At 50.3% G+C, this 25,775-nt stretch overlaps 1 protein-coding gene across 1 annotated transcript in view; it reads left to right on the top strand.

Annotated features, from left to right (window-relative positions):
• The window catches only part of GPALPP1 (GPALPP motifs containing 1), a 336,780-nt gene that overhangs the window by 67,576 nt on the left and 243,429 nt on the right, over positions 1–25,775 (top strand). Inside the window, exon 3 of the mRNA XM_069640253.1 lies at positions 19,661–19,753. Within this exon, the coding sequence (XP_069496354.1) occupies positions 19,661–19,753 (93 nt within the window). The remainder of the gene's footprint in view (positions 1–19,660; positions 19,754–25,775) is intronic.

Raw genomic sequence — 25,775 nt, 5'->3', positions numbered from 1 at the left:
TCGTGTACAGATGACATCCTCCCCGCAAGAATCCTGAAGACGCTCTCTGCAGAAGCCCTTTCCCTTCCTGGAGATCATCAACAGCTCCCTAACTAAAGGCACCTTCCAATTGACCCTAAAGAAAGGACAAATCCTCCCTCTACTGACGAAACCCACTTTGTATCCCGACAACCTAGTTAATGATCGTCCCATCACCCATCTTTCCTTTCTTGGTAAGATCATCGAGAAAGCGGTAGCTGCGCAACTGTAACAACACATCAACATCAACATCCTCCTCCAAACCTACCAATCTGGGTTCAGACCCAGATGCAGCATGAATACGGCAACCATACATGTGGTCAACGCCCTCAACATCCTTAACGGCCACCTCTGCCTCCTTGTTCTATTCAACCACTGGGCCGCTTTCAACACAATAGACCACCAGACGCTCAAGACACCATACATATTGCTGATCCCCATGCTGATGCGCATGGGGATCAGGGACCTGGTCCTACACTGGTTCAAGTCCTACCTTGGGGTGACAAAGCAAAAACAAAGAGGTGATGGCTGGAAGGTTTAGACTGAATCTTAACCACTGGCATTGCTCGGGGCAACCCTCCAGACCATCGTTCTTCGCCTGCCAAGCCATTACAGAAGGGGAAAGACCATATGCAAATCAGGCTTGGCCCCACCCCAAAAGGGGAAGTCCAGCCCGAACTGCTAGGTAACATCCCTTCTGCACGAGACCACAAGCATCCCCAAACATGTTTCACCCTTGTTGGGGATCATCAGTGAGGAGTAGCTTGGGTCTCTAGGCCCAACAGGCACGGGACCCACGTCTGGGCATACCCGTCCCACTCGGGGTGACAAAGCAAAAACAAAGAGGTGATGGCTGGAAGGTTTAGACTGAATCTTAACCACTGGCATTGCTCGGGGCAACCCTCCAGACCATCGTTCTTCGCCTGCCAAGCCATTACAGAAGGGGAAAGACCATATGCAAATCAGGCTTGGCCCCACCCCAAAAGGGGAAGTCCAGCCCGAACTGCTAGGTAACATCCCTTCTGCACGAGACCACAAGCATCCCCAAACATGTTTCACCCTTGTTGGGGATCATCAGTGAGGAGTAGCTTGGGTCTCTAGGCTTGGCAGGCGAAGAACGGTGGTCTGGAGGGTTGCCCAGAGCGTTGCCAGTGGTTAAGATTAATTCTAAACCTTCCAGCCATCACCTCTTTGTTTTTGCTATGTCACCCCGAGTGGGACGGGTATGCCCAGACGTGGGTCCCGTGCCTGCTGGGCCTAGAGACCCAAGCTACTCCTCACTGATGAGCCCCAACAAGGGCGAAACATGTTTGGGGATGCTTGTGGTCTCGTGCAGAGGGGATGTGGCCTAGCAGTTCGGGCTGGACTGCCCCTTTTGGGGTGGGGCCAAGCCTGATTTGCATATGGTCTTTCCCTTCTGTAATGGCTTGGCAGGCGAAGAACGGTGGTCTGGAGGGTTGCCCAGAGCGTTGCCAGTGGTTAAGATTAATTCTAAACCTTCCAGCCATCACCTCTTTGTTTTTGCTATGTCACCCCGAGTGGGACGGGTATGCCCAGACGTGGGTCCCGTGCCTGCTGGGCCTAGAGACCCAAGCTACTCCTCACTGATGAGCCCCAACAAGGGCGAAACATGTTTGGGGATGCTTGTGGTCTCGTGCAGAGGGGATGTGGCCTAGCAGTTCGGGCTGGACTGCCCCTTTTGGGGTGGGGCCAAGCCTGATTTGCATATGGTCTTTCCCTTCTGTAATGGCTTGGCAGGCGAAGAACGGTGGTCTGGAGGGTTGCCCAGAGCGTTGCCAGTGGTTAAGATTAATTCTAAACCTTCCAGCCATCACCTCTTTGTTTTTGCTATGTCACCCCGAGTGGGACGGGTATGCCCAGACGTGGGTCCCGTGCCTGCTGGGCCTAGAGACCCAAGCTACTCCTCACTGATGAGCCCCAACAAGGGCGAAACATGTTTGGGGATGCTTGTGGTCTCGTGCAGAGGGGATGTGGCCTAGCAGTTCGGGCTGGACTGCCCCTTTTGGGGTGGGGCCAAGCCTGATTTGCATATGGTCTTTCCCTTCTGTAATGGCTTGGCAGGCGAAGAACGGTGGTCTGGAGGGTTGCCCAGAGCGTTGCCAGTGGTTAAGATTAATTCTAAACCTTCCAGCCATCACCTCTTTGTTTTTGCTATGTCACCCCGAGTGGGACGGGTATGCCCAGACGTGGGTCCCGTGCCTGCTGGGCCTAGAGACCCAAGCTACTCCTCACTGATGAGCCCCAACAAGGGCGAAACATGTTTGGGGATGCTTGTGGTCTCGTGCAGAGGGGATGTGGCCTAGCAGTTCGGGCTGGACTGCCCCTTTTGGGGTGGGGCCAAGCCTGATTTGCATATGGTCTTTCCCTTCTGTAATGGCTTGGCAGGCGAAGAACGGTGGTCTGGAGGGTTGCCCAGAGCGTTGCCAGTGGTTAAGATTAATTCTAAACCTTCCAGCCATCACCTCTTTGTTTTTGTCAAGTCCTACCTTGCCAACCACAACCAGCAATTTGTTCAGCTGGACTCCACTAGATCGCCAATGCTACCCATCACTTGTGGAGTCCCGCAGTGTTCCATCCTCTCCCCAGTGATCTTCAGCCTATAGATGTAGCTGCTCTCAGCCCTGCTAGACACACACACAACATCCACCGCCACCAATCGGCCAACGACACACAGGCTGAAAATCAGCCTCTCGCTGATAGAGTGCATACCTACCCCTCAACAACACCACCTAAAACCCAGACATACAGACCTACAGACCTGGCTATCAACCATGAACCCTGAGGGCTTCACACACAAGCTCACCTCCTGCGCCAAGTCCCTCCGGTTCCAAAATGAAGTGTGAATGTTATCCTGCTTAAGGTGTCTGGCAAGAAGAGGTCTTTGAGTTTTTAGTTTTAAAAGGATTTGTATACTGACAATATGACATCAAGAAATCGGCGATTATATGATCTTCTACACATGGAAAAGGAGTCCCATGTGATCCTCCCTCATAATACCTTCCACAGGGTCAAGATCAGACAGTGGCTGCTATCCCCTGGCCACGTGGGAGGACATTTTAGTGTGGGGATCAGTGATGACTCCACAGGATTCATCACAGTACCAATTACTGATGAAAGCTAGGTCTTGGAGCATATCAAAAATTGCAATAATCGCAGCCAATTTTGAGATATTTGGGTTGAAAAAAATGTTTTCCTATGGGGAAAACCCCATTTTAAAAGCGGTTTAAAACGCAAAGTAATGAAGAAAAAAATTATTATGCCATTAATGTATAATTCTGAAATTTTGCATGCACAGGTGGCTGCCTCGAAATATTACTGACAAATATTTTCAGATTTATTCATGGAGCGGTTTGAAAGTTATTCAGAAACGCTTTTTTCTGAAACTCCATAGAGACTTCGTCTAAACCTTAACTATGCCTTGTGCTAGCGCAAAGGCATAACATATCATTTTGCAGTTGCTATGACAAGAGTACATTTAACCCCCAGGATATATACAATCTGTACCAGCTACTAAGCGTCTTAGCGGTGGATTTTTCAAATCTTTTTGGATCTTTGGCATACCATAGAACACTGTAGTTATGGGAAATTCCTTAGTTAGAAAAGCTTTAGTTGTTGTGTTCATCCATTCATTGTGTAAAGCTTTATCAAGTGTCTCTTTAATTAGTAATGCAATCATCGGTGTGGGATCGCCACCAATCTTGATGGATGTGTCTGTGTCATCCAGGAGGTCTCTACATTGTCTATTATAAAATGTGGTGTCCATAATGACTATGCGCCACCATTGTTTGCAGGTTTAAGAGTAAGTCTATTGTCATCAGCTAGGTGTCTGATAAGGTCACTTTGTTGTTTACGGATGTTATTATTTATAATCTTGGTGTAGTTGATGTTCTTTAAGTCAATAATCATCTTGTTCTCTATTATCTCAAGTGCTATGTTGTTAACTTGAGGATCAAAACTACCTTTCGGTCACATCTCTAGATAATTGAAGAGGGTTCCACTTGTGGAGGTTGCAAGTCAAAGAAAACCTTTAAGCATCATTTTAAGATGAGTTTAAAGAGGTTAGTTCTCTCTTCAAAAAAGCTAAGCCCTCTGTAGGTGTAAATAAGAGACCCAAGTTCAACACATCCATCTGAGCCTTAGAGAGCTGTTTACTCGAGATATTGACTACTAACTGTTCACCTCTCTGTTTTTCAACCTTAGATTTCTTTGAGCCTCGTTGGGTTTTCCTCTTTCTAAAAAAGGAGCTGAGGAGGTGGAGGCAGATGGAACTGCTCCTGCAGAGGAGCTTAGTCTTCCAGCTACTGTTAAAATACTTGAGCCTGAAGCGTTGGTGTCAATGTTCTGGGTGACAGAACTTTGAGTATTCCCCCCGCGCTAGCTGTGGTGTCACTACTGCTATCACTACTGCCTTGTCTTTGTGCTCTGGGTTGGGGTCTATTAGTACGTTGCAGTCTATTGGCCTGATAGAACTCCTGCCAGGTATAGACAATATCTTGCAAGTAGTATAGCGTGACTCTTCTAAATTTACGGATCTTTCTTTGCTCAATGTCCTTTTTGTCCAAGGATATGTTGTCTTCTTCAAGGATAGTCTGTAATTCTTCACTGGTCTTAAATGCTGCAAGTTGTTGCGTCGGGCGTCTATCTCGGAGTCTAGATGGGGCACATATTTGGATAATTCTTCTATTAACAGAATCAAGAGAGCATTTGTTTAATATTTTCTCTCATCTCTTAATTGTGATGCTGGAAATGCATCGGAGGGACAGGGCCTCTGAATCCTTGTCCTTTACTGCTTTTTATCGTGTGTTCTGTCATGTTTTCTGCCCAGGAGTCCATGTGGGACTCCTGGCAGTGCAGCTCTCCCTTTTGGTTTGGTGAACAGACCCATGGGATACCCTTATGGCACCCATGGGTAGGGGTACAACCCTGTACCCCTAGTGTATGTTTTGGGCACCTGTGGGTGGCCCACAGAGCAGGGTATGGGCTGGTGGCAGCTCCATGCTGAATTTGACAGGTGCTCTGGGTGTCCTCCATTTTGGGATACCCAGGCCCTGCCATTGGGATCAGTTGATTCCTGATAGAAAACAAGATGGCCCCTGTGGCCTCTTGCTTTCTATTGCCTGTTATCTTGTTTTCCCAAAGTCCTGGGAAGCCCTGACTCTGTCCCTTCCCCCTGACTGGCTGTTGGGTGGAAGTTCCATATATGGTGTTGTTGTGAAGGCCCAGCTAGACTGGCTGGAGCCTTCCCAGTGACTGTATGTTGTGGGTACCTCCTGTGGGTGGGACCTGGGTGAATGGAGTGTGTGACCAATATACACTCCTTGTTCTGGTTTCTGGCATGAGAGACAAACACTGAGACAGCCCTGCCCGAAACTGGCCTGAATGCAGTGTGTAGTGTTGAATGGCTGGGTACTTGTCCCAATCCACATTCCTTGTTGTGAGTGTCTGAAGGGGAGGAGTGTGGCCTGAATGCACTGTGTGCCTGATTGGCTGACTTACTGCATGAATGCCCTTCTGTATGATTGGCTGCTGAGTGTGTGCCAGCAGTGTGGATGAGAGGCAGAATAGTATATCTGGGGACCTCTCACCACTGGTAGTTGGTTCAGGAACGTTCAGAAGCGTTCTGGAGCTGAGTCTCCACTTTAAGAGTAACTGGTACTGCTGATCCTCGACATCCAGCTGGAAGAAGAAGACCTGCTGTGGCATTTGCTTCGACCGATCCGAAGGCTGCTGAAATCGTCGAAGACTGACCCGAGAGAGGACCTGGTAAGGCGCCCTCTTCCCGTGCTCCGAGGGACCATCGAGCACCGCTCCATCTTCGCCGAAGCGCCCTGGAAGACAGACCCTCGAAAGGCTGCTGACCCGAGACGGGACCGCCGAGGAGATCGAAGTGAAGCACCCGGACATCGCCGCCGTCGAAGTCCATCGCCGTCGACCAGGGTTCGCAGGTTTGTGTAACCGCTGGAGGCCCGTCGAAGTTGTGTTGCCCAGCCGTGGGAACCACTTGACGCCGTGCCGCCGATGACCGGAGCCGTCCGCTCCTTGCCTAAGAACATTCGAATCGAAGGACTACCTCGTCCGCACCGCCGACCGCTTTATCCTGTCGGAGAAAGTCGAGGACGACCAACGCGCCGAAGAGAAACCTGCCGGTGGGTTTCCCGCCACCCGAAGACCACAAAGACTCGAACGACTCAACGCCCTTGCTGGGCCTCCGTCTCCACAATCTTTGCGGTCCAGAACTATTGTCACCGAGGTGCCCCGCACGCCTCTGCCTTGCAGGACGCCGACGCTCCGACGCCGACGAGCACCGCTCGGACGAAGCTGCCGCCTCATCGACGCCGTTCTACCCTGTTCGTCGACGGACGTTCGACGCCCCGTGTCTCCCGCTTGAAAGGGAAGGCATTCAAGAAGAGCCGTCGATTCCCCGCCGCCGAACGCCGAGTTCCTCGACGTTTCTCGACGCCTCTCGACGATCCGTGACTCCCGCTTGAAAGGGGGTCGCTCAAGAAGGATCTGTCGACGCCTCTTCGAAGAACTCGACTCCACCAGGTACATTGGGGGGGTAAAAACATTATAGGAGGAAATAAGACTTGCAGAACAATATATGGACTGGGCTTGTGCTATACCTTTATTTTACAGGTTGCCCAGGTGGGGGGGATCTCCACACAGAGCTGTGTCCAGTGATAGGGGCCAGTATTCTGCCTATTGCTCAACCATCTTATTTTCTCTCCTCTCTCTATTGCTGGTTTCACTCTATTGATCTGTGTGACATTGTTACAGTATTGTTAATGCACTTTAATGAGATCTAATACAAAGGGTGGTACCACTTTAGAATTGTATATATTTGCCATTGTTGATTTTCCTGAGTACAAAGTGAGTTGTTATGATAAGTGTACATAACCTTGAATATTGATTATATAAAGACTGTGTTCTAACCAATACAGTGTGTGGACATTCCTTTGTGGGGGCTTGGGGACTACACTGTACTTAAGAACCAGCCTGCATCACCTCCTGAGAAGCTAGGCCTTGATTGCTCGTCCATTGCTACCGTAATAGAGAATCTTGGCTGGGGTCCTCTGTGCGTCTCTTCTACCATATAGAGAGCAGAAGTACAGACACCCCCCACGGTCTTCTTCACATTAATGAAGTCTGGATTGTCCTTACAAAGGGTGGGGCAGAGGTATACTCTCAGACCTCTTGGGATCCTTTGGGCTTGGTAATATTGCGCCAATGTTGACACTTTTTTTTTATTGTTTTTTATTGTGACGTTTGCCTTCGAATAAGCTTTTCCAACTGATAAATTATCCTCTTAGCATTGGAAGTCAAAGGAGTTGAAGATTCAATGTCCTTGATAAGACCTAACATTCTATATGCATCTTGTTCATCGAAAGCTAATGTAGTTGCCTTTTTGTTGGTAAGTTAATTAATCTTGGAGAAGGACATAATGCCTAAACTATAAGTGTGTGGCTACACCACAGTGGATAGTGTGGCACTCCCTCGGGTAGAAGGGGATACAATGTACAAAGAGAAAAATTGTCACTGGTTTGCACACCTTACAGTCTAGTCTTTATAAGGTAACTAAACCGAATATTTATCTAGACTTGGTGGGCGGGGGAGATTAATGCTACCCTGGCTCAAGGTAGATCATAGATAATAGGAAAAAAAGAGTCCTAGGTAATAAGGACCCTTGCGTCCCCTGCACACCACCATACTGAAAAATAGGTGAAATGTACACGCAATATGTAGGGTATGTTCAAAACAAATCATGTGAGCGAAGATTTTGAAAAACACACAAGTATTTTAATTGTACAGTATCAATATTGGAGCTCCACGCATGTCAGGATTCCCCCTTCCTCAGGAGCCAAAATAAATCATCATTCAACTTTCAATTTTCCTGATCTACAAATTAATTTATAAAAAAAAGTAATCTTGTAAGTCTCTCCAATTGTAAACAAACTAAATCTTAAAGTACAGCATCATAGCATAGTGAAAAAATGCTTAATAGTGTGTTGTGACAAATCTGATCTATTTGTCCCTTCTCCCCAGAGGGGAGCCACCCCCTTTGAGGCTTGGGAGGTGAGCCCACTCAGAAAGACCTTCCCTAGGTGCCTGGGCAAGTGGGACCTCATTGGGAGTGGCTCGCCTCTTGGGGACGAGGACTCCCATTCTGGTAAGGAACTCCCATTCCAGTGTATGTTATTTCCCTACATGGGAATTGGAAAAACTGTTTGTTACTTCTGTTTTGAATCCACCAAACAATGGCATTTGCTTAAACTCTTTGGCTTCAAGCAATGCTGAATCTCACTTAATTCCACAGTGAAAGAGCAGTGACACAGCCCTTTTGTCTCTGATGTACATAAAACCAAGAGAAACTTGAATCAATGAGCGAGAATCCCACGCAGAGGCGAGCCTCTGATGGGAAGACGTCCTGGTGGGGTGGAGCTGCACTAGACCGCGAAGCCCGCAGCTTAGAGAGCAAACAAATTGTTAGCCAGATGCCGGAACGCTGGCCTCCTAACCGACCACGAAACCCAGGTCGGGAGAGAGACAGAGATACTGGAGCAGCCATCTCGTCTGGTGTCGTGACCACAAGGAAGACGTGGTGGGACTGGGGCCCGTTAACTAACGCAGAGACCAGACAAAAGTAGCAACTGCTGAGCTGGGCAGCATAAGGGAAGTGTCTGCTTCTGAAGAGACAACACTGCTGAGGGGGGCGAATAAAGGTTACAGGAGCCAAGAAAACCCTCGGGTTGAAAGGGAAGCATCTGCTCCCTGCTGAGATGGGCGGGCAAGCAAGGGTTACAGGAATTGGAGAGCTGGAAGAAGGCACACACCCAACTGAGGTCCTGTGAAGGAAAACCTCAATGAGGGCCAAAGGGCTTTGGAGAGCCCGGGAGAATCGAGAGAAAATTATGGTAGAGGTTGGGAAAGCCAAAAAGTTGCTGCGTATGGGCAGAGGCCCCCACCAAGTCGTGAAGTAAACCGATGACGGTGCCGAGGGTTCCAGTGTTTAACAAGTCGCGTACATTGTCCAGCACCAAGTAGCGAATGGTGGTATTGTGTTAAGTCTTTGTTTTATGCCGAAAAAGAAACCATATGAAATGTGAATAAAGACTAAAAAAACCTGGCATATAAAACCTGCAGAGAGGCTGAGCACTGTACTGCAAGAAACTGGGGAACTCTGTGTAGAGAAACACAGAAGGTGTTGAACGTTTAAAGCAACTGGGCCATGCAGAAGCCAACGATGGAGGCCAATGATCCGGCCTCCCTCCTAAGATTTGCTAAAGTGGTAGGCCCAGTTAGTGAGTAGCATTTTTAACTAAGATCTATTTCATTTTGCCCTTGGACAAGCACCCTCACTTTTTAGTTTGTTAGACATGGAACTCGCTCATAGTGATAGGGCTAGAAATGCAGTTTATTTTTATTTTGAATAAATAGCCTTGAACCATGGCGCTACTTAGTCCTTCTGGCTCGCCGCAGTGTGTTCTGTTAAAGTCATAGATATAAAGAAGTGAATTGCATAGGTTAAAGGGAGTTAGCCATCTTAATGCCATTCCCATGAAAAATAATCCCAATATACAATACCCTCTCCTCACTCTTGACATTACACAGTGATTAGTTTGTGAAGTAAATTGGAAGGGATATTGATGCTTGTATTAGGAAATCATAAAACCATCTACCTGTCTTGTGCATTCTAAATTGATAGCATTGCTTTTCAGACCCAAAAACCTGCAGAACTCGGATGCAACTCATATTAGCCAGCCTTTAAATCGCGTACACATGGATTTTAATTTCATATCCCAAGATTCACACTTACGTGTGTATATAAATGTCATTTCTTTACACTGCTTTTCTCTGGGGAAGATGAAATGTGTTGGACTGGTTATCTATTGACTGAAGTTGATTTGATGTAAAGGTGAAATGAAAAGAGTATTATACTGGCCGATCAGCAGCATTATGGACACAGAATTAAGTTTTGCTTAAAGGTGGTCTGGTATTATTTAGGATTAGAGTTGTTAGAAGTATTATTAATAGTTCTTTTATGTGCCTGAATGTGGAGAGGGGCTGTATACTAGGAGTTCAAAAAAAGGTAGCAGGCGCCCCTCTCCAGAACGAACATGGCATGATAACCTGTTCTCTGGAGGGGCGCCAGCTACCTTTTTTTTTTTTTTTTAAAACTGTATACTCGGAGGCATTAAATCGGTGGTGCCCGCTTCGTGAACAAAACGACATGTCAATTAGTATATCTTACATTGCGCTAACACTTTTCTTTTTTAAAAGCTTTTGCTGAAGCATGAATATTTACCCTGGTTTGTTTAATGATTTCTAAAATGTATAAAGTCCTGTATGTGGATCGATTTTTTTTTTTTTTTTTTTTATTTATTAAGTCGGTCACAGTGCCGATTTATTGCAAGAATACAAAATCAAATAACGTCAAGACAATAAACATCACTATCGGAAACGATTGTTAGACCAGCCTGGCTTCCAAATAGATCTGTCTCACAAGTGAGTATAGATATAATAATTCCCAGGGAGAAACATGACCCACTTCTCCAGCATGGGGTCTGGCATGGATTCACATGCTCATGAATATTCCCCGTCGTCAGGCTGGGAATCCTCGGTAAAGAAAAAACCAGTATCAGTTTCGTTTCTGATCTGTCTTTCGTAGTAATAACCAATCACTGGTCTCTGCGTCATACTGACCACAGCCAATGACTGCCCTCTACCTAAGCACCGCCTCTGGCAGCCATCTTCAGATTTTTACCGCACGTTCATGTGTTGGGATCCTCGTGCTATTGCTCTCGAGCGTTAGTGCTATTTTTCATGTTTTTTTCTCAAAAACTTCGTTTTTTCCGGTCAAAAGAGCCTCAAGCTCCACCGACTCTCCATCCGATCAACGGGGACCCGTGTCGGATTCATCTGCGCCCCTCAAGGGTGAAGATTTCGTCGAGCTACGTTTTGGAGGACTCCAGAAGCTTCTCAGGCCCGGACATGGCCCAGGAGAAGGGAAGCTCGACGCCCGGAAAGCTGTTCAGGGTCTGCCCTGGATGCCAGCTGCAGAACGTCTTTAAGGAGGACGAACACTCCTTTTGTCTCTACTGCTTACATGAGGACAAGACGCACGTGGAGAAGGACTGTGCGTTTTGCGGCAATATGTCGGAGCGGACCATGAAGGACCGCCACCAACGCCTCGCCAACTGGCTGGAAGGGAAGAGCCCGTCAGGCGAGAAGAAGAGGAAGAAATCCGAGCGGTCTTCTAAGACCTTTGAGGACGCCCCGTCGACGGGGGTCCAACACAAGGCCAAGCACCGCGAGTCCGCTGGCACCGGGAGCGCCGAACGGTCGGGCTCTACGGGCGCCAGGCAGGGCGCACCCTCCCCGGCACCTTCAGCCACGAGCCAATGCTCTGGGTCGGGTAAGAGGAAGGGCGAGCACCCGGCGAAGCTCCTGGAGAGGCCCCGGTCGGGCTCGAAGGCCCCATCGGAGGGGGAGCGAGGCAGTGTCCCCCCCCCTCAAGGATAAGGCGGTGAGCGCACCTAAGGTGGTGAAGGCCTTAATCCATCCGGCCAAGCCCTCTATCGATACTGTCGCGGCGGCCCTGGCTCAGCCTGTGGAGGCTACACCAGTGGTGGCGACCTCGGGGCTCAGAGTCTCCCTGCCACCTCGGAGGGAGTCCTCTTTTGTGCCCATCGATAGGACCCCTGTGAAATCCCCAGCGGGGAAGAAAAAGGGGGGGCAGGGCGTCGTCGTAGATTCGGCTTCAACCTCGGAGGAAGAGCTGATCGAGGTCTTATGCCACGGCCTTGGCGTGGATGAAGACCGGCCCGTCGGGATGGATCCCGACGCAGGTGACGACGACATCGTCGAGGGTGCCGACGGGACCCCTGATCGCCCGTCGGATTCCCCTCTGCCAGCGCCGCAAGACAACTCGGCGGCCATTTTGTTGGCTATACAGTCCTTATGCTCAGAGATAAGGACGAGACTACCGTTGCCGACGGAGGAACCTCTCCCGTCGGGGGATCCTGAACCGGGACCTTCTGGTGTTCCCCCGCCCAAGAAAAGAAGGATTCACCCTCCACCTCCTTTTCAGCCGTCGCGACCCGTCCAGCCCTCCTCCCCGTCCACCCGAGGGGATGATACGGGGACTGACACGGCAGCGACGGGTACGGACGACGAGGATCTACCGTCGTCACCTCCCACCTGGGCTTCTCCGCCCGACGAGATTGGATCGTTCCACTCCATGATCGCCAGGGCATCCGAGCTTTTCCAACTCTGCCCTGAGGAGAAGAAAAAGGAAGGATTCCTTTATCAACGGCGCGAGGCCAAGAGGAAGACGGTCCTCGCGGTGCCTCTACTGGACGACATTTGGGATGAGGGCCTCGCCCTCCTCAAGAACCCTTCCACGACGCCAGCTAGAAGAGACCGGTACGTGAAGAAGTACCGGGACCCGGACGCGGCCCCCCTGTGCCTCCGGGCGCAGCCTACCCCGGACTCCGTCGTCTCCGCGGCGGCCAGGAAGAAAGCGGGGGGGGGGGTGCGGCCTCCACATCGACTTCCCCACCGGACGGCGAGGGAAAGAAATTGGACGCTATGGGACGCAGGGTCATCTCGTCTGCAGCGACGACGATTAAAGCGGCCAATGCCTTGGCTATCGTGGCCCGCTACGACAGGGAGCTATGGTACAAACTGGCTCCCCTGCTGGACTTCCTACCGGACGACAAGAGGGCGGATGCCCTGGAGATCCTACAGGAAGGTGAGGTGGCGTCGGACCACGCCATCACTATTGCGACGGACATCGCCGACACTGGGTTTCGCTAGTTGGGCAACGGCGTGTGCCTTAGGCGGCGTGGATGGCTCAAGGCTACGGACTTCCGTCAAGACGTACAGACCAGAGTCCTGGACATGCCGTTCGATGGGAACAACCTGTTTGGGAAAACAGTGGACGATTCCCTTCAGGCCATTAAAGCCGACACTGAGACGGCCCGGGCCCTTGGGGTTCTGCAGCAACGACGGACGCCCTTTCGGAGCAGCGGAGGCAAGGGCGCCTCCAAAGGTTCCGGCGGCGGTTTCTCCACCTACCGTCAAGCGGCCCGCTCGTCGTCTCAGGAGGCCTACAGAGGACGAGGCAAGTCTGGCGGACCCCGCCGTCGTCGCCAAGGAGGTCAAGGCGGCAAAGCCTCGTCGAAACAGGATTGAACCGGCCGTGGGGTCGGGCCCCCACCGAAGCACCCCGGTGGGAGGCCGGCTGGCGAGCTTCGTCAGCGTGTGGGAGTCCATCTCCACCGACCGTTGGGTGCTGGACGCCTTAGCCCGGGGCCACGCGCTCGAGTTTCAAAGAAGGTGCCCGCGCGTCCCCCCCGTGGCCAGGAAAGAGCTTCACGTCCCTCAGCTTCTCCTGGAGGTAAAGGCGATGCTCGGGAAGGGCGCCATCGAACTCGTCCCAAAGAGGCTTCGGGGCTCCGGAGTTTACTCGAGATACTTCCTCGTGAAGAAGAAGACGGGAGGATGGCGCCCCATCCTAGACCTGCGACGTCTGAACAAGTTCATCAAGGCGCAGAAGTTCCGGATGGTCACCCTCCAGCACGTCCTGGGTCAGCTGGAGGAAGGAGACTTCCTGTCGTCGTTGGATTTGGAGGATGCCTACTTCCATATTCCCATCCTAAAGGGGCACTGAAAATTCCTCAGGTTTGTGGTCCAAGGGCGTCACTACCAGTTCAAAGCCCTCCCCTTCGGACTACGGTCGGCACCCAGGGTATTTACCAAGTGCCTTGCACCGGTGGCGGCGCAGCTGCGCCGCGAGGGGATCCACGTCTACCCCTACCTGGACGACTGGCTCATCCGAGCCAAGACGAGGGAGCTCGCCGTGGAGCACACGGCAAGGACCGTCCAACTTCTCACGGACCTGGGATTCTCCGTGAACTACGCCAAGTCCCACCTGGTACCTGCGCAAAACGCACTGTTTCTGGGAGCGAAGCTCGACACAGTGTCCCTTCTGGCCTCCCCGTCGGAGGAAAGGACCAAGTCCATCCTGGGCAAGGTACAGCGGATGTTGGTTTCCGACGCGGCCAAGGTGAGGTCCATCAAGTCCCTCCTCGGAATGATGTCTTCTTGCATCTACCTCATTCCCATGTGCAGGCTCCGGATGCGCCCGTTACAGGAGTTCCTGGACGCGCGCTGGATCCAAACAACGGGCGGCTTCGAGGAGAGGATCACACTCGACGAGAGTTTCCGCCGAGCGGCCCGGTGGTGGGGCACCCGCGCGCATCTGACGGCGGGCATGGACTTCCAGACCCCAGACCACCAGGAGACAGTGACCACGGATGCCTCCCTGGAAGGGTGGGGAACGCACACCGAAAATCTGCACGCGAGAGGCCTTTGGCTCCCGACGGAGAAGTCCCTCCATATCAACGTCCTGGAGCTCCGTGCAGTGTTCTGGGCCCTCAGGTCCTTCCTTCCGTCCCTCAAGGGCAAGGTGGTGAGGATCTTCACCGACAACACCACCACCATGTTTTACATCAGGAAACAGGGCGGAACCAGGTCCCCAGCACTGTCCAAGGAGGCGCAGGACCTGTGGCATTGGGCCGCCGCCCAAGGGATGTTTCTGGTGCCGTTTCATCTGGCAGGGATAAAAAACACCATCGCCGACTCACTCAGCAGGGAGCTGCGCTCGTGCCACGAGTGGGAACTACGGCAGGATCTAGTGGATCGCCTCTTCCGACGGTGGGGCACACCCCAGATCGACCTGTTCGCGACGGCGACGAACTCCAAGTGCCGGAGGTTCGCCAGCAGGTTTCCCCAGGCGAGGAGCATGGGCGATGCTTTCTCGTTCCCCTGGGAGGGCCTGTTCCTCTACGCGTTCCCTCCTTTGCCACTGCTAATCCGGCTCGTCAACCAGCTCAAGAGGTCACGGTGCAGGATGATCCTCGTCGCACCTGCGTGGCCGAGGCAGATATGGTTCCCGGACCTTCTGGACTTATCAGCGTCCCCACCAATCAAGCTGCCGGTGGACGCGGATCTACTCTCCAGGGAAGGAGGCGCCATCCTCCACCACGACCCGAAATCGCTGAACTTGCAGGCCTGGCTCCTGCAGCGCTAGAGTTTGGAGGATACGACATACCGGCCGACTGCAGAGAGGTTCTTGCAAAGGCCAGGGCGTCCTCGACTCTTAAATGCTACGGACACAAATGGAAGAGGTTCTCTGTCTGGTGCCACGCACAGAAGATTAACCCTCTACGGATTACGGCTCCCCAGGTACTGCCGTACCTGCTGACGCTGGCCAAAGCTGGACTGGCACACGCGTCCATCAAGATTCATCTTGCTGCGATCTCCCGATACACCAGAACCACGGGCCGGACGTCCTTGTGGTCTCATCGTCTGGTGAAAGAGTTCATGAAGGGACTGTTCAGATAGTTCCCGCCGGTGAAGGCTCCGGCCCCGGCGTGGGAGCTCAACGTGGTGCTGACCAAGCTCATGGGACCTCCGTTCGAGCCTCTACACTCGGCCCCGTTGAAGTTTCTGTCGTGGAAAACAGCGTTTCTTGTGGCCATCACCTCCGCACGACGGGTGGGAGAGATCCAGGCCCTTTCCTGCAAGGCCCCGTACTTGACTTTTCACGACACGAGGGTAGTGCTCAGGACGCACCCCTCCTTCATGCCCAAGGTACCGTCGGACTTCCATCTCAACGAACCCTTGGTGTTGCCTGTGTTCTTCCCGTCGCCTTCGTCGCCGGCTGAGAGGACTTTGCACTCGCTGGATGTGGCTAGAGCGCTGAAGTTCTACGTGGACCGCACGAAGTGTTTTCGGAAGACGTCACAACTCTTTGTGAATTTTGGACCTGTCAATCAGGGGAAGGCTCTCTCGAAGGCTTCCATTTCCAGATGGCTCTCCGGCTGTATCATGTACTGTCATCGGTTGGCAAACCGACCGCTGCCTGGCCGTCCGAGAGCCCATTCCACCAGAGCGATCGCAGCCACCACGGCGTTCCTTTCTGGTGTGCCCCTGCTGGACATATGCAGGGCTGCTACGTGGAGGTCGACGCACACCTTCACGAAATTCTACTGCGTCGATCGGGATTCCAGGGAGGAGTCCAGGGTCGGCCAAGCAGTGCTGCGCAACCTGTTCGCCTGAGGTGAGCCTGGTGAGGAGGTAAGATGCTTAATGTTGGGTTTGATGTAATGCTTAATGTTGAGCCTTTGCCACCTCCCGTGGTTGTGCATGTGTGTACTGCTATGTATTCTTTATTCATGAGCATGTGAATCCATGCCAGACCCCATGCTGGAGAAGGAAGAAGTTACTTACCTGTAACTGTTGTTCTCCAGCATGGGTCTGGCATGGATTCACATGCGAACCCTCCCGCCTACCCCTCTGCGGCTCTTCACTTGGTCATACTGCCACTTCACGTGCTTCCAAATCTGAAGATGGCTGCCAGAGGCGGTGCTTAGGTAGAGGGCAGTCATTGGCTGTGGTCAGTATGACGCAGAGACCAGTGATTGGTTATTACTACGAAAGAAAGATCAGAAACGAAACTGATACTGGTTTTTTCTTTACCGAGGATTCCCAGCCTGACGACGGGGAATATTCATGAGCATGTGAATCCATGCCAGACTCATGCTGGAGAACAACAGTTACAGGTAAGTAACTTGTTCCATAGCAATGCTTTCTTGGCAGAAAATGGCTGCCTCCGTCCTGCCCTTCCTCATGAGACATTGCACAAGAGACACAATGCTAATTAGATTGCTCACAAGTTGGTATCGGTCTCCCCGGCACTGTGGCGAGCCAGAAGAAGGGCTCGGACCAGAGTATCTTTATTCAACTTCAAAGGAAAACATCTCACTAATCCAATTGCTAAAGAGAGTTTGCTTCCTATCAAACTCAACTAAGGTATTTGTCAATAGTCAAAAGAAATAGTCCTCCATCCAAACTTATCCGGTATCCAGTTAAATGTTCTAAAACACATTTTCGACATGCCAAAATCTCGGAACAAAAATCCTGAATTTTTATAATGTATTTTTTATTTTATATGTTTTATGTTTGTTTTGTTAGTAAAAAAAAAAACATTCAATTTTTTTTCCCACCATTTTTGTGTCGAAAAAATGGCATTTCGAAAATGTGACGTTCGAAAATGTTACTATAAACCAACTTGTCCACTAAACTGGCCCTACAACTTAGACAAACATACAAGAAATGTTGGTGAAGTGCCTTGTACTCAGTCTTTGATACTAGAATATTTCCCAGGGGTGCCAGGTATCTCTCCTGGTTTCTGGATTCCTTATTTCACAATTCCTGTCAGATTATCAAAGTTTCTCAGGTTTCCCAAGTTCAACAACAACAAAAAGTCTTAAGTTCCAGAAAAAACAAAATGTCCAAAGTTCTTTAAATGTAGGGGTATTTCCCTGATCCCTCCTATCTCTCTCAACCACTTGGGTTGCTCTCTCCCAAATAGATTCAGATTTTGGGTGCCTCTGGGCTCTCCTCGTGTCTGTTCTTAGCTTTCTTTATTGGACCTCTCTCGTAGTCTTGGGTTTCTTTGTTCTAGTACTTCACTTAGCTGTATCTGCAATCCCTCTAAGCTCTTGTAGGTTTTGCGACACTTCTGGAGTTTTATCGTCTAAGTTTCTAGGGCTCCCGTAACCCTTCTCTTTAGTTCTTTCTGTCTTTGTCTCTGAGCCTCTGTGACCCTGATACAGAGTTAGTAGAATCCTTCCTTCTTCCCCACTCGCTTTTTCCACTTTCTGCTCCCGCCCAACCTGGGCAAGCTGTGTACCTTCCACGTTACGGGGTCAGCTCCAGTGAGGGTATGTCTCTTAGGCAGCGCTCCTCCCAGCATGCTTGTCCGGATACAAGCGATTTTCAGACTCTGCTATTCCTGGTGTTCTCTCACCCTTCTCTCTCTCTCGTTGGGAGCGGAAGATTCACTCCTCCCTCGCTTCCTGGTTTTAGTGTTCGTTCGCAGTTACTGGCCCCACCATGTCCTCAGTATGGTCGTCCCTCCATGTAAGTTTCACTTTGGTTGGTATTGGCTTCTCAGCCCCAGTATGCCTCCGTATCTGGACAGTGGCTTCTATCTTCTGCATTTTCCTCTCTCCGTGCCACAGCGTGCTCTGATGTGCAGCGCTGTTCTGCCCCTTGCCGGCGTACTCACATCGGAGCCTCGCTTCCGCGCGTGGTTTCTCCTCCACATATCGTTCACCACAGGTTGTTGAATGGGTGTAAGGTTCATCATTACCTTGAGCCAAGCACAGAGCTATTGTCACTATTGTCGGCTCCCATGTAGGCAGATAATATCTGGTGCATCGTGAGTTCCCCATGGGAATGGGAGTCCTTGTTCCTTGGAGGGCTGCCACTCCCAGTGAGGACCTGCTTTCCCAAACCCCTAGGTAGGGTTTTGCTTAGTAGGCTCACCTTCCTAGCCTCAAAGGGGGTGGCTCCCCTTTGGAAGAAGGGACGAACTCTCCAGATTCATCACAGCATCCTACATGGGATGCAGCAGCTATTGCAGACATTCATCTATTTTACAAGCTCTTCTGCAAAATCTGCAGGAAAGCAATAAGAAATAAGCAATTTGAAGATGGCAGCAATATATTACATGGATATACCCATCAATAGGCACATATATGACCCACATCCCTCCTGCTCACATGTACCTGGTGCCACCCATTGTGTGGAGGGGGAAAGCCTTGCTGGTTCCAGTGTCAGAGGGTATGCCACTTCCAATGGGTGGTAGACTGATGCCGTTGTCCTGAGGTCCACTTCACTGTAGATGAATGTTGATGAGGGGATACTACAAGCTTCATTCTGCCACCACCAATCAGTATGTGCCTCTGTTAATACCAGGTTTATTATCCCTTGTTCTTTGTGTGTTACAGAAACTATTCTGAAACTTGTAGAGACCTTGTCATTTTGTGTATTTTGCTTTTATATAACGCCTTAGCTTTTGGAAAACCACAGATGCTATCCCTTAGAAATAGCTCTTAACTGACTGACCTAAATTAATAAACAAGAAGAAAACTACAAATTTAAAATTAACCTAGCCTCCCTTCTGGTTGGACAGACATTAGACACCTGTCTTGATAATATATTAGAATCAAAGTATTATTTTTTCAGAACATCTGCAGACTTTCCTGATGTCTGTGAAAGCAGAAGTCTGACATACATTGTTTGGCTTACTGTACCTCCCGTTTTATTTATGTATTCTTTGTGGTTTAGTGTGTGATTCTATTTCTTGTTTGTGTTAGACCATCTGTTTTAATTGAGCCTATGTGATAGTAGGACTGTGGTCATATGATGGGTAATTCCTGTATCAGCTTATTGTAACAGTAAACAGATTTGTACAAAACAATATAAATAAAAATGAATACGCTTTGTTTTTCCTTCCCCTTTAATGTATCTACTGCAAAAAGAATTTGAGCACTGTTTCTAAACGTTTGATCTCCACAGGGGTTGATTCCAAACATAATTATTTTCCCCATTGTAGTTTGTTAAATTGAATGAGCAACCTAAGCAGCTATGAACATAAACTGGCCCAATTTGATATAAAACCTGCACAACTGATAATTTTACTGTCTTCAATATTGAAAATTCCTTTGGATCTAAAACTAATGAATATTTATCTTTTTTATTGTAGGAAACACACGAAAGAGGAGGAAGAGGATGACAATGACTTTTTCGGGCCAGCCCTTCCACCTGGATTCAAAAAGCAGACCCACTCCCCAGACAGGTAAATCCTTGTGGTGCGTTAATCTGTTCTTATTTGTGCATGCATTCCTTACACTTCTGGTGCATGAAGTTATGCATGTGTTATTTTGCTGTCTTTAGTTGCTTTTTTACTCTTGGCACTCACATTTCGAATTGCTGAATAGGAGAGGACTTGTAAATCTTAACATTTTGAATATGTAGCTCGATTTCAGGTACAGTTGCGTATGCTCTTATTTTGTCTGACTACTCAGCCTACTTGCAATGTACAACATGAATGAGTACTTAGTTAATTAGGCCCAACTTTAAAGCCCATTAGCACCGTGGAAGTGGGTGCTGGCCAATCGGGATGCTCGCAACGGGGGCTATATTGTATGGTACATGCCCCATTCCTCAGCCTCTTCCCTGCTTCATCCGCACCCATTAGCACCTGTTGGATCTGAGTAGAATTTAATGTAAAAAAAGAAATCTTGCCTTCAGCTGCAGCACCTTGCTCCCTTTTCAGAGTCAGTTTCATTGATGATGTCCCCACCATCAACACAGAAAACTGCCACGGAATATGGAGAGCAGCGCTGAAGATCAGATTTATTTTTCTATTCGTTATACTCACCCTAAGCACACACGTAGGATCTCCACATGTGCTAATAGCGATATACCTTCTGGGGTCAGCTGATTGCCGCCGGCTTCACTCAGGCCCTTAAATTGCGCAGCAGGTCATTAGCGGCTGGGTCAGCCAGTGCCGTCGCGTCATATCGCCCAAGCATAAATTGGTAGGGGAAAGTTGGTTCATATTGGCCCACAGTGATCCCAGTTCAGGATCTTCTTGCTATTGCTAATCATTTCACTGCTAATTTAGATGAGAACCCTTTCTCCTTTTTTTTTCTTTTTAAAAAAAACTTTAATTTGCTTGACATTACAACAGAGAACAGCAAACACATGAGCAATCAGCACTTTATAAGAAAGACATATAGTCTAGTATTGTGGCCTCGCAGGACCATGATAATGGAACTTATGAGCTTCTCATCAAATGTGGTAAGTACCCAAGGATCCGGCGAATAACTCAATTAAGGTTATGCGCAGGGGAAAAGGGGTCATCAGTATCATCTTTGTCATCACTGGAGGAGGAGAGCAAATATGAACGGATGGGGGTCCAGATGTTTCTAGGTCTACTTACTACAGGTTGCAAGCTTGCCCAGCCTCCTCTGTATAGGAGGCCCAGGTGACAGCCTGAAGCCATTGGTGGAGAGTGGGTGTTCCAGGGTGCAACCAGAGAAGCAGAATACAGCAAGTCGCAAGTAACATACACAATCCACCAAGTTTCTTGAACTCGCAACCCATACGGGGGAACTCTTGAAAGAGGCAGGCCAAGGGGGGGATGGGCTGATGGTGCATTCGAGTATTTGGGATATGGTTGCGCACACCTCCCTCCAGAATGAGGAAAGGTTTGGGCAGGACCAAAAAATATGTATGTAATCTGCATTGTTTGCTCTAAACCTGGGACATTCAGACAGGCGATCTACTGACATGCGGTGAAGCCTAGCTGGGGTGTAGTGGTACCTGTGGAGTATTTTAAATTGGATGAGGTTTAAATTTAGAGTTAAGGGAGACTTCTCGAGTGTGGGCACACATAGGGCCTCATTACACGTTGTGCGGTAAGGGAGTAACGGTACCGTTAAGCGATTACCGGTACTGCTAAATTCCCTAGCTAATTACGACCCGGACTTGCCGCTATTAGCGGAACCGGTAAGTACGGTGCCACTAATAGCGACAAGTCCGTGGGCGCGCGCGCCCCAGACCGGCATCACAAGCCATGCGGACATGGCAATAGAAGCACAGTAAAGACCCAAAAACCCCTGACTGGCATGGCGCTAATACCGGCATCGCGAACCACCCGTTAAGAGACCTGAGCAGTGTTCCCACCTGCCACAGGTGGACACATCCAGCACAGGTGGAGGCAATGGAGACTTGCAGCACAAAAGAGCACACCACACCCCTTCCCACACACCTTCCCACACCAAATGGTTCCAATACTGGCAGCATTGCATGGGCTGGAGGAGACGATTGCAGTGCGGCGGCAGCACAGAGGAGACGCAGGAGGAGTAGGAGTAGGGCAAGACAGGCGCAGCAAGCACCACCAGGGCACCAAGAAATACCACAGAGCCAGCCACCAATACCCAGGATCCAAGCCAGTCCATGTAACCAAACACCTGAGCACATACATACTCCGTACCGTCTGCACCGGGATACCATCACCAGCATCGTGGATAAGATACATGACGACAGCGTGAGCCTCATAGACATCAGAACTGCAATCCCCCCTCTACTGAAGGTGGTGACTGTGCTCCACTTCCTGGCCACAGGCTCCTAGCAGCATACTGTGTGGCAGATGCATGGCATCTCACAACCAGTATTCCCATGCACGCCGAACCAGGTACACAATGCCCTCCTGAAGCTTGCACATGAACACATATTCCTGCCACGGACTGTCCAGGAGATCGCAAACACCAAGGTTGGCATCTATTCACTTGCAACCATCCCAAGTAGCATCAGGGCCATCAACTGTACCCTTGCGGAATTGGTGGTCCCACATCACAATGAATTAGTCCAAAACAATTCCACTCCATCATTGTCCGAATGGCATGTGACGCAAACAAGATAATCACACATTGTTGCTCCAGACATCCTGGCTCAACCCATGATTCAGTCGTCCTGTAGAACTCAACCATACCACGCACCATGGAGCGACAAGCCGGCCAACAATCGTGGCAACTTGGTGATTAGCAGGGCATGTACATGGCGGTGTGATTGGGGGGGGGGAGAAACAGAGTTGACTGTCGTGCGTGGGACAAATGGTCATACAGATGTACGCCAATGTCCATCGGGGCACACCACAATGTACTCGAGAAGACCCCACATGAAATGTGAAGCTGCACAACATTGAATACAATCCGACTTTCGAAAGATTACACATCCATCCACACCCACATTTCACATCATGCCACACCACATAATACACAAATCAGCAACATCCCGTCAAGACAGTCATACAGAATTTGGGCAGCACAACATCAATACAGCAATGTGCCCTAGAATGCATGCAAAGGGATCACCCCTAGCCATAGCATCTGAACACAAACCCATAGCACCACTGAAGTGATGCTTCACAGCATAGCAACATGGATGTTGGAATGGCAGTACACTGGCATTGCAGTGCTAAATTTGCCTGGGCCCAAGGACACCCGAGACCTGGCCTCACCCAGGACATTTCTATTACTGTCGGAGGCATGATTCGGGCATGTCGACTTGCATGGTCGAGCTCAGCTTTGCACATTGCAGTCACGCAGATCGTCTGCATGCATGCTGTCAGTTGTGATTTCCAATCACAATGCAAAGACGATTTGTGTGACATATACAGGCCGCACCAGAGGTGGCCGGTAACAGGTACCACAGGCAAAGCCGGCTATCTCCTGAAGAGGTGGCTCCTAACCCCTGTATGGAACCCACAGAACCAGCAGGAAGAGGACAACAATATTGCACATACCCGTACCCGCGTCGTGATGGAGCAGACATTTGGCTTTTCAAACACACAGCTCTGGTGTCTAAGCGTGCCAGGTGAGGCTCTCCTGTACGGCCATGACAAAGTGCCGAAGATAACCATGGCATGTGTGATGCAGCACAAAATGTGCATAAGACGGAATGTGCCTATGCCACCTGACATGCAACCACCAGATGAGGATGATGTGGATGGTGATGAGAATGGTTGAAATGGCTCGCCAGGACATGCAAGAGGCGATGGCCAGAAGGGACACAATGTGCGTCAGCATCTGATGTATCAGATTCCATGAGATACAAGGGAAAACTATTATGGATGGAGATGGGTATTTTTGCCCTGATGCATGTGGTGAGTCTCACAAAGAACCATCTCCCCAATACAGTACACATACACAATGATGAAGACCAAGCCTGTGTTTCAACTTCTCAACAGTGTATTGTGAACAAAATTCAAACAAACAGTGCTTGGCCCAACTGTGCAAACGACCTCACCCCCCTCTCCTCACAACACGCCCAAAATCACCCTTACCCCCCTCCCCCCACAACACTCCCAACAACACCCTTACACCCCTCCCCCACATCACTCCCAAAAACACCCTTACCCTCCTCCCTCTACAACACCCCCATGTGAGCCTTATAGTGTGTATGTGTCCTTCTCCACATGTGCAACCTAGTCCTTGCCGGCCCTAATTCTCAGTGCCTCCTCCGCCATTTGGGTGGTTGGAATGTGGTGCGCCTCGGGTTGCGCAGAGAGCGGCGCAGGGGGCTTGTTTGCCGGGAACTCCCAGAGAAGGAGGTGCCCGGTGGATCCTGTGTTGTGGGTGGGCATTGGCGCTCTATCGCTTCCGCTATACGGATCACGGCCTTCCTGAGTTGGGCCATTTCATTGCAAATCCTGTTCGTGCAGGCCTCCATGCCCTCCCTTGTCTGCCTTGCATACATACAGAGGTCCTCCCTCAGACGGGCTGCCTCGGCCACATGCTGCCCTACCAGCCCAGTGATCTCTGCCTGCCTCTGGCTGATGGATGCAAGGTCATGTTGCGTGCTACGAGCAGGAGGGATGACTGCTGCACCTGGTCCACGCTTCTGGCATCAGGTGAGGACACCTGGGGGCTCCTTGCCCCTTCCACGGTGTGGGTGGCTGATCCTCCATGGCTACCTGACCCTGATGACAACCTTGGGCTTGCCTCAATGGAGCGTGTTGGGCTGGGGGTCTGGCTTCGATCCACACTGTCAAGTGCTTCCTCCTCGTCCGAAAGTGGTGCAGTGGCTGCTGCCTCACCAGTTGAACTGGTGGCAGAAGAGTGCGTGCCCTCCGTGCTAATTTCACATGCAATGGGACACACTGCCGTGGGTGCAACAATGGCAGCAGCCATGGCCTCGGGCTGCGTGGAACTTGTGCTCCTGCTGCCTTTGTCCCTCTGCTGCTGGACACTCCTCCCGGTTACCCTTGAGGTGGTGGCGGTGTCCCCTGTCGCATCTTTCCTGGGCTTTTTTGTAGATGGGGGAGGAGGTGTCGCAGTGCGTGGGTCCTCAGTTTCTGTCTGTGATCCTGTAGGGATGAGAAATGGGGAATATCATCGGTTATTGGTTCTACCTGCCTTATGCTGAATGTTTACGTCATGCCGCTCTATGCATTGGGGCCTCTTTATTGTGGATTCCGGTAATGGGGATGTCGGGTGGGTCATGCATGAATGGGTCTGTGTTGCATGTGTATGTGGTCATGCATGCATGTATGTTTGTGGCTGGATCCATGGCCTGAATATGGACACATATTTGGGGGGGCCCTCACATTTCACTGTGCATTTTTTGATGTATACACTCACCTCCATCGGATGAAGTGGCCACACCATGCTCCATTTCTCCAACACCCTCTATCGATTCCACTCCAATTGTGGATGCGCAGGTCTCCTCCCACTCAGAGTTTCAGAGGTGAATCGGCGCCACCTGCTGTGCCCATTGCCAGCTTGCGGTTCACTGACTATTTCTGACACGGAGCCGGAGGTCATCCCACCTCTTACGGCAGTCCTTGACTGTGCGGGTGGTGGTGCCCACCACACTGACTTTGTGGGCAACCTCTGCCCAGATGGCCTTCTTCTTGAGGATGGTCTCCAGCCGCATGTCATTGCTGAAGACTACATTTGCATTTGCCGCTAGTGTCTCAGTGAGCATGATCAGCTCCTCATCGCTGAATTTTTCGTTACGTTGGCGATCAGCAGCTTTTTTTACAGCCTTGGGCATCTTTGGGCTATCCGGGATGGATTTGTGTCAGAGTTTCCTGGAAAGGAGTCCTGGATGCGGAGGATGGCAATGGATTGTGTTTTTAAAGATGGCCGCTGTGCTCCTTACCGTTCCTATGCGATGACCCTATTTCCGGTTCCGCATTTTAACGGTGACCGATAATGGCGGTGCCCGCAATTTGCATGCAGCGTGAAGGCGGAGGTGCTATTAGCACTTTAGTCGAAGCCGGTAATGGACTTTTTGGGGACTTTTAC

This window comes from Ambystoma mexicanum, chromosome 7q, assembly GCF_040938575.1.
Source record: "Ambystoma mexicanum isolate Mex_15411 chromosome 7q, UKY_AmexF1_1, whole genome shotgun sequence".
Taxonomy (NCBI): Eukaryota; Metazoa; Chordata; class Amphibia; order Caudata; family Ambystomatidae; genus Ambystoma; species Ambystoma mexicanum.
Note: the sequence above shows the minus strand (reverse complement) of the source record. Positions and strands in the feature narration are given on the sequence as shown.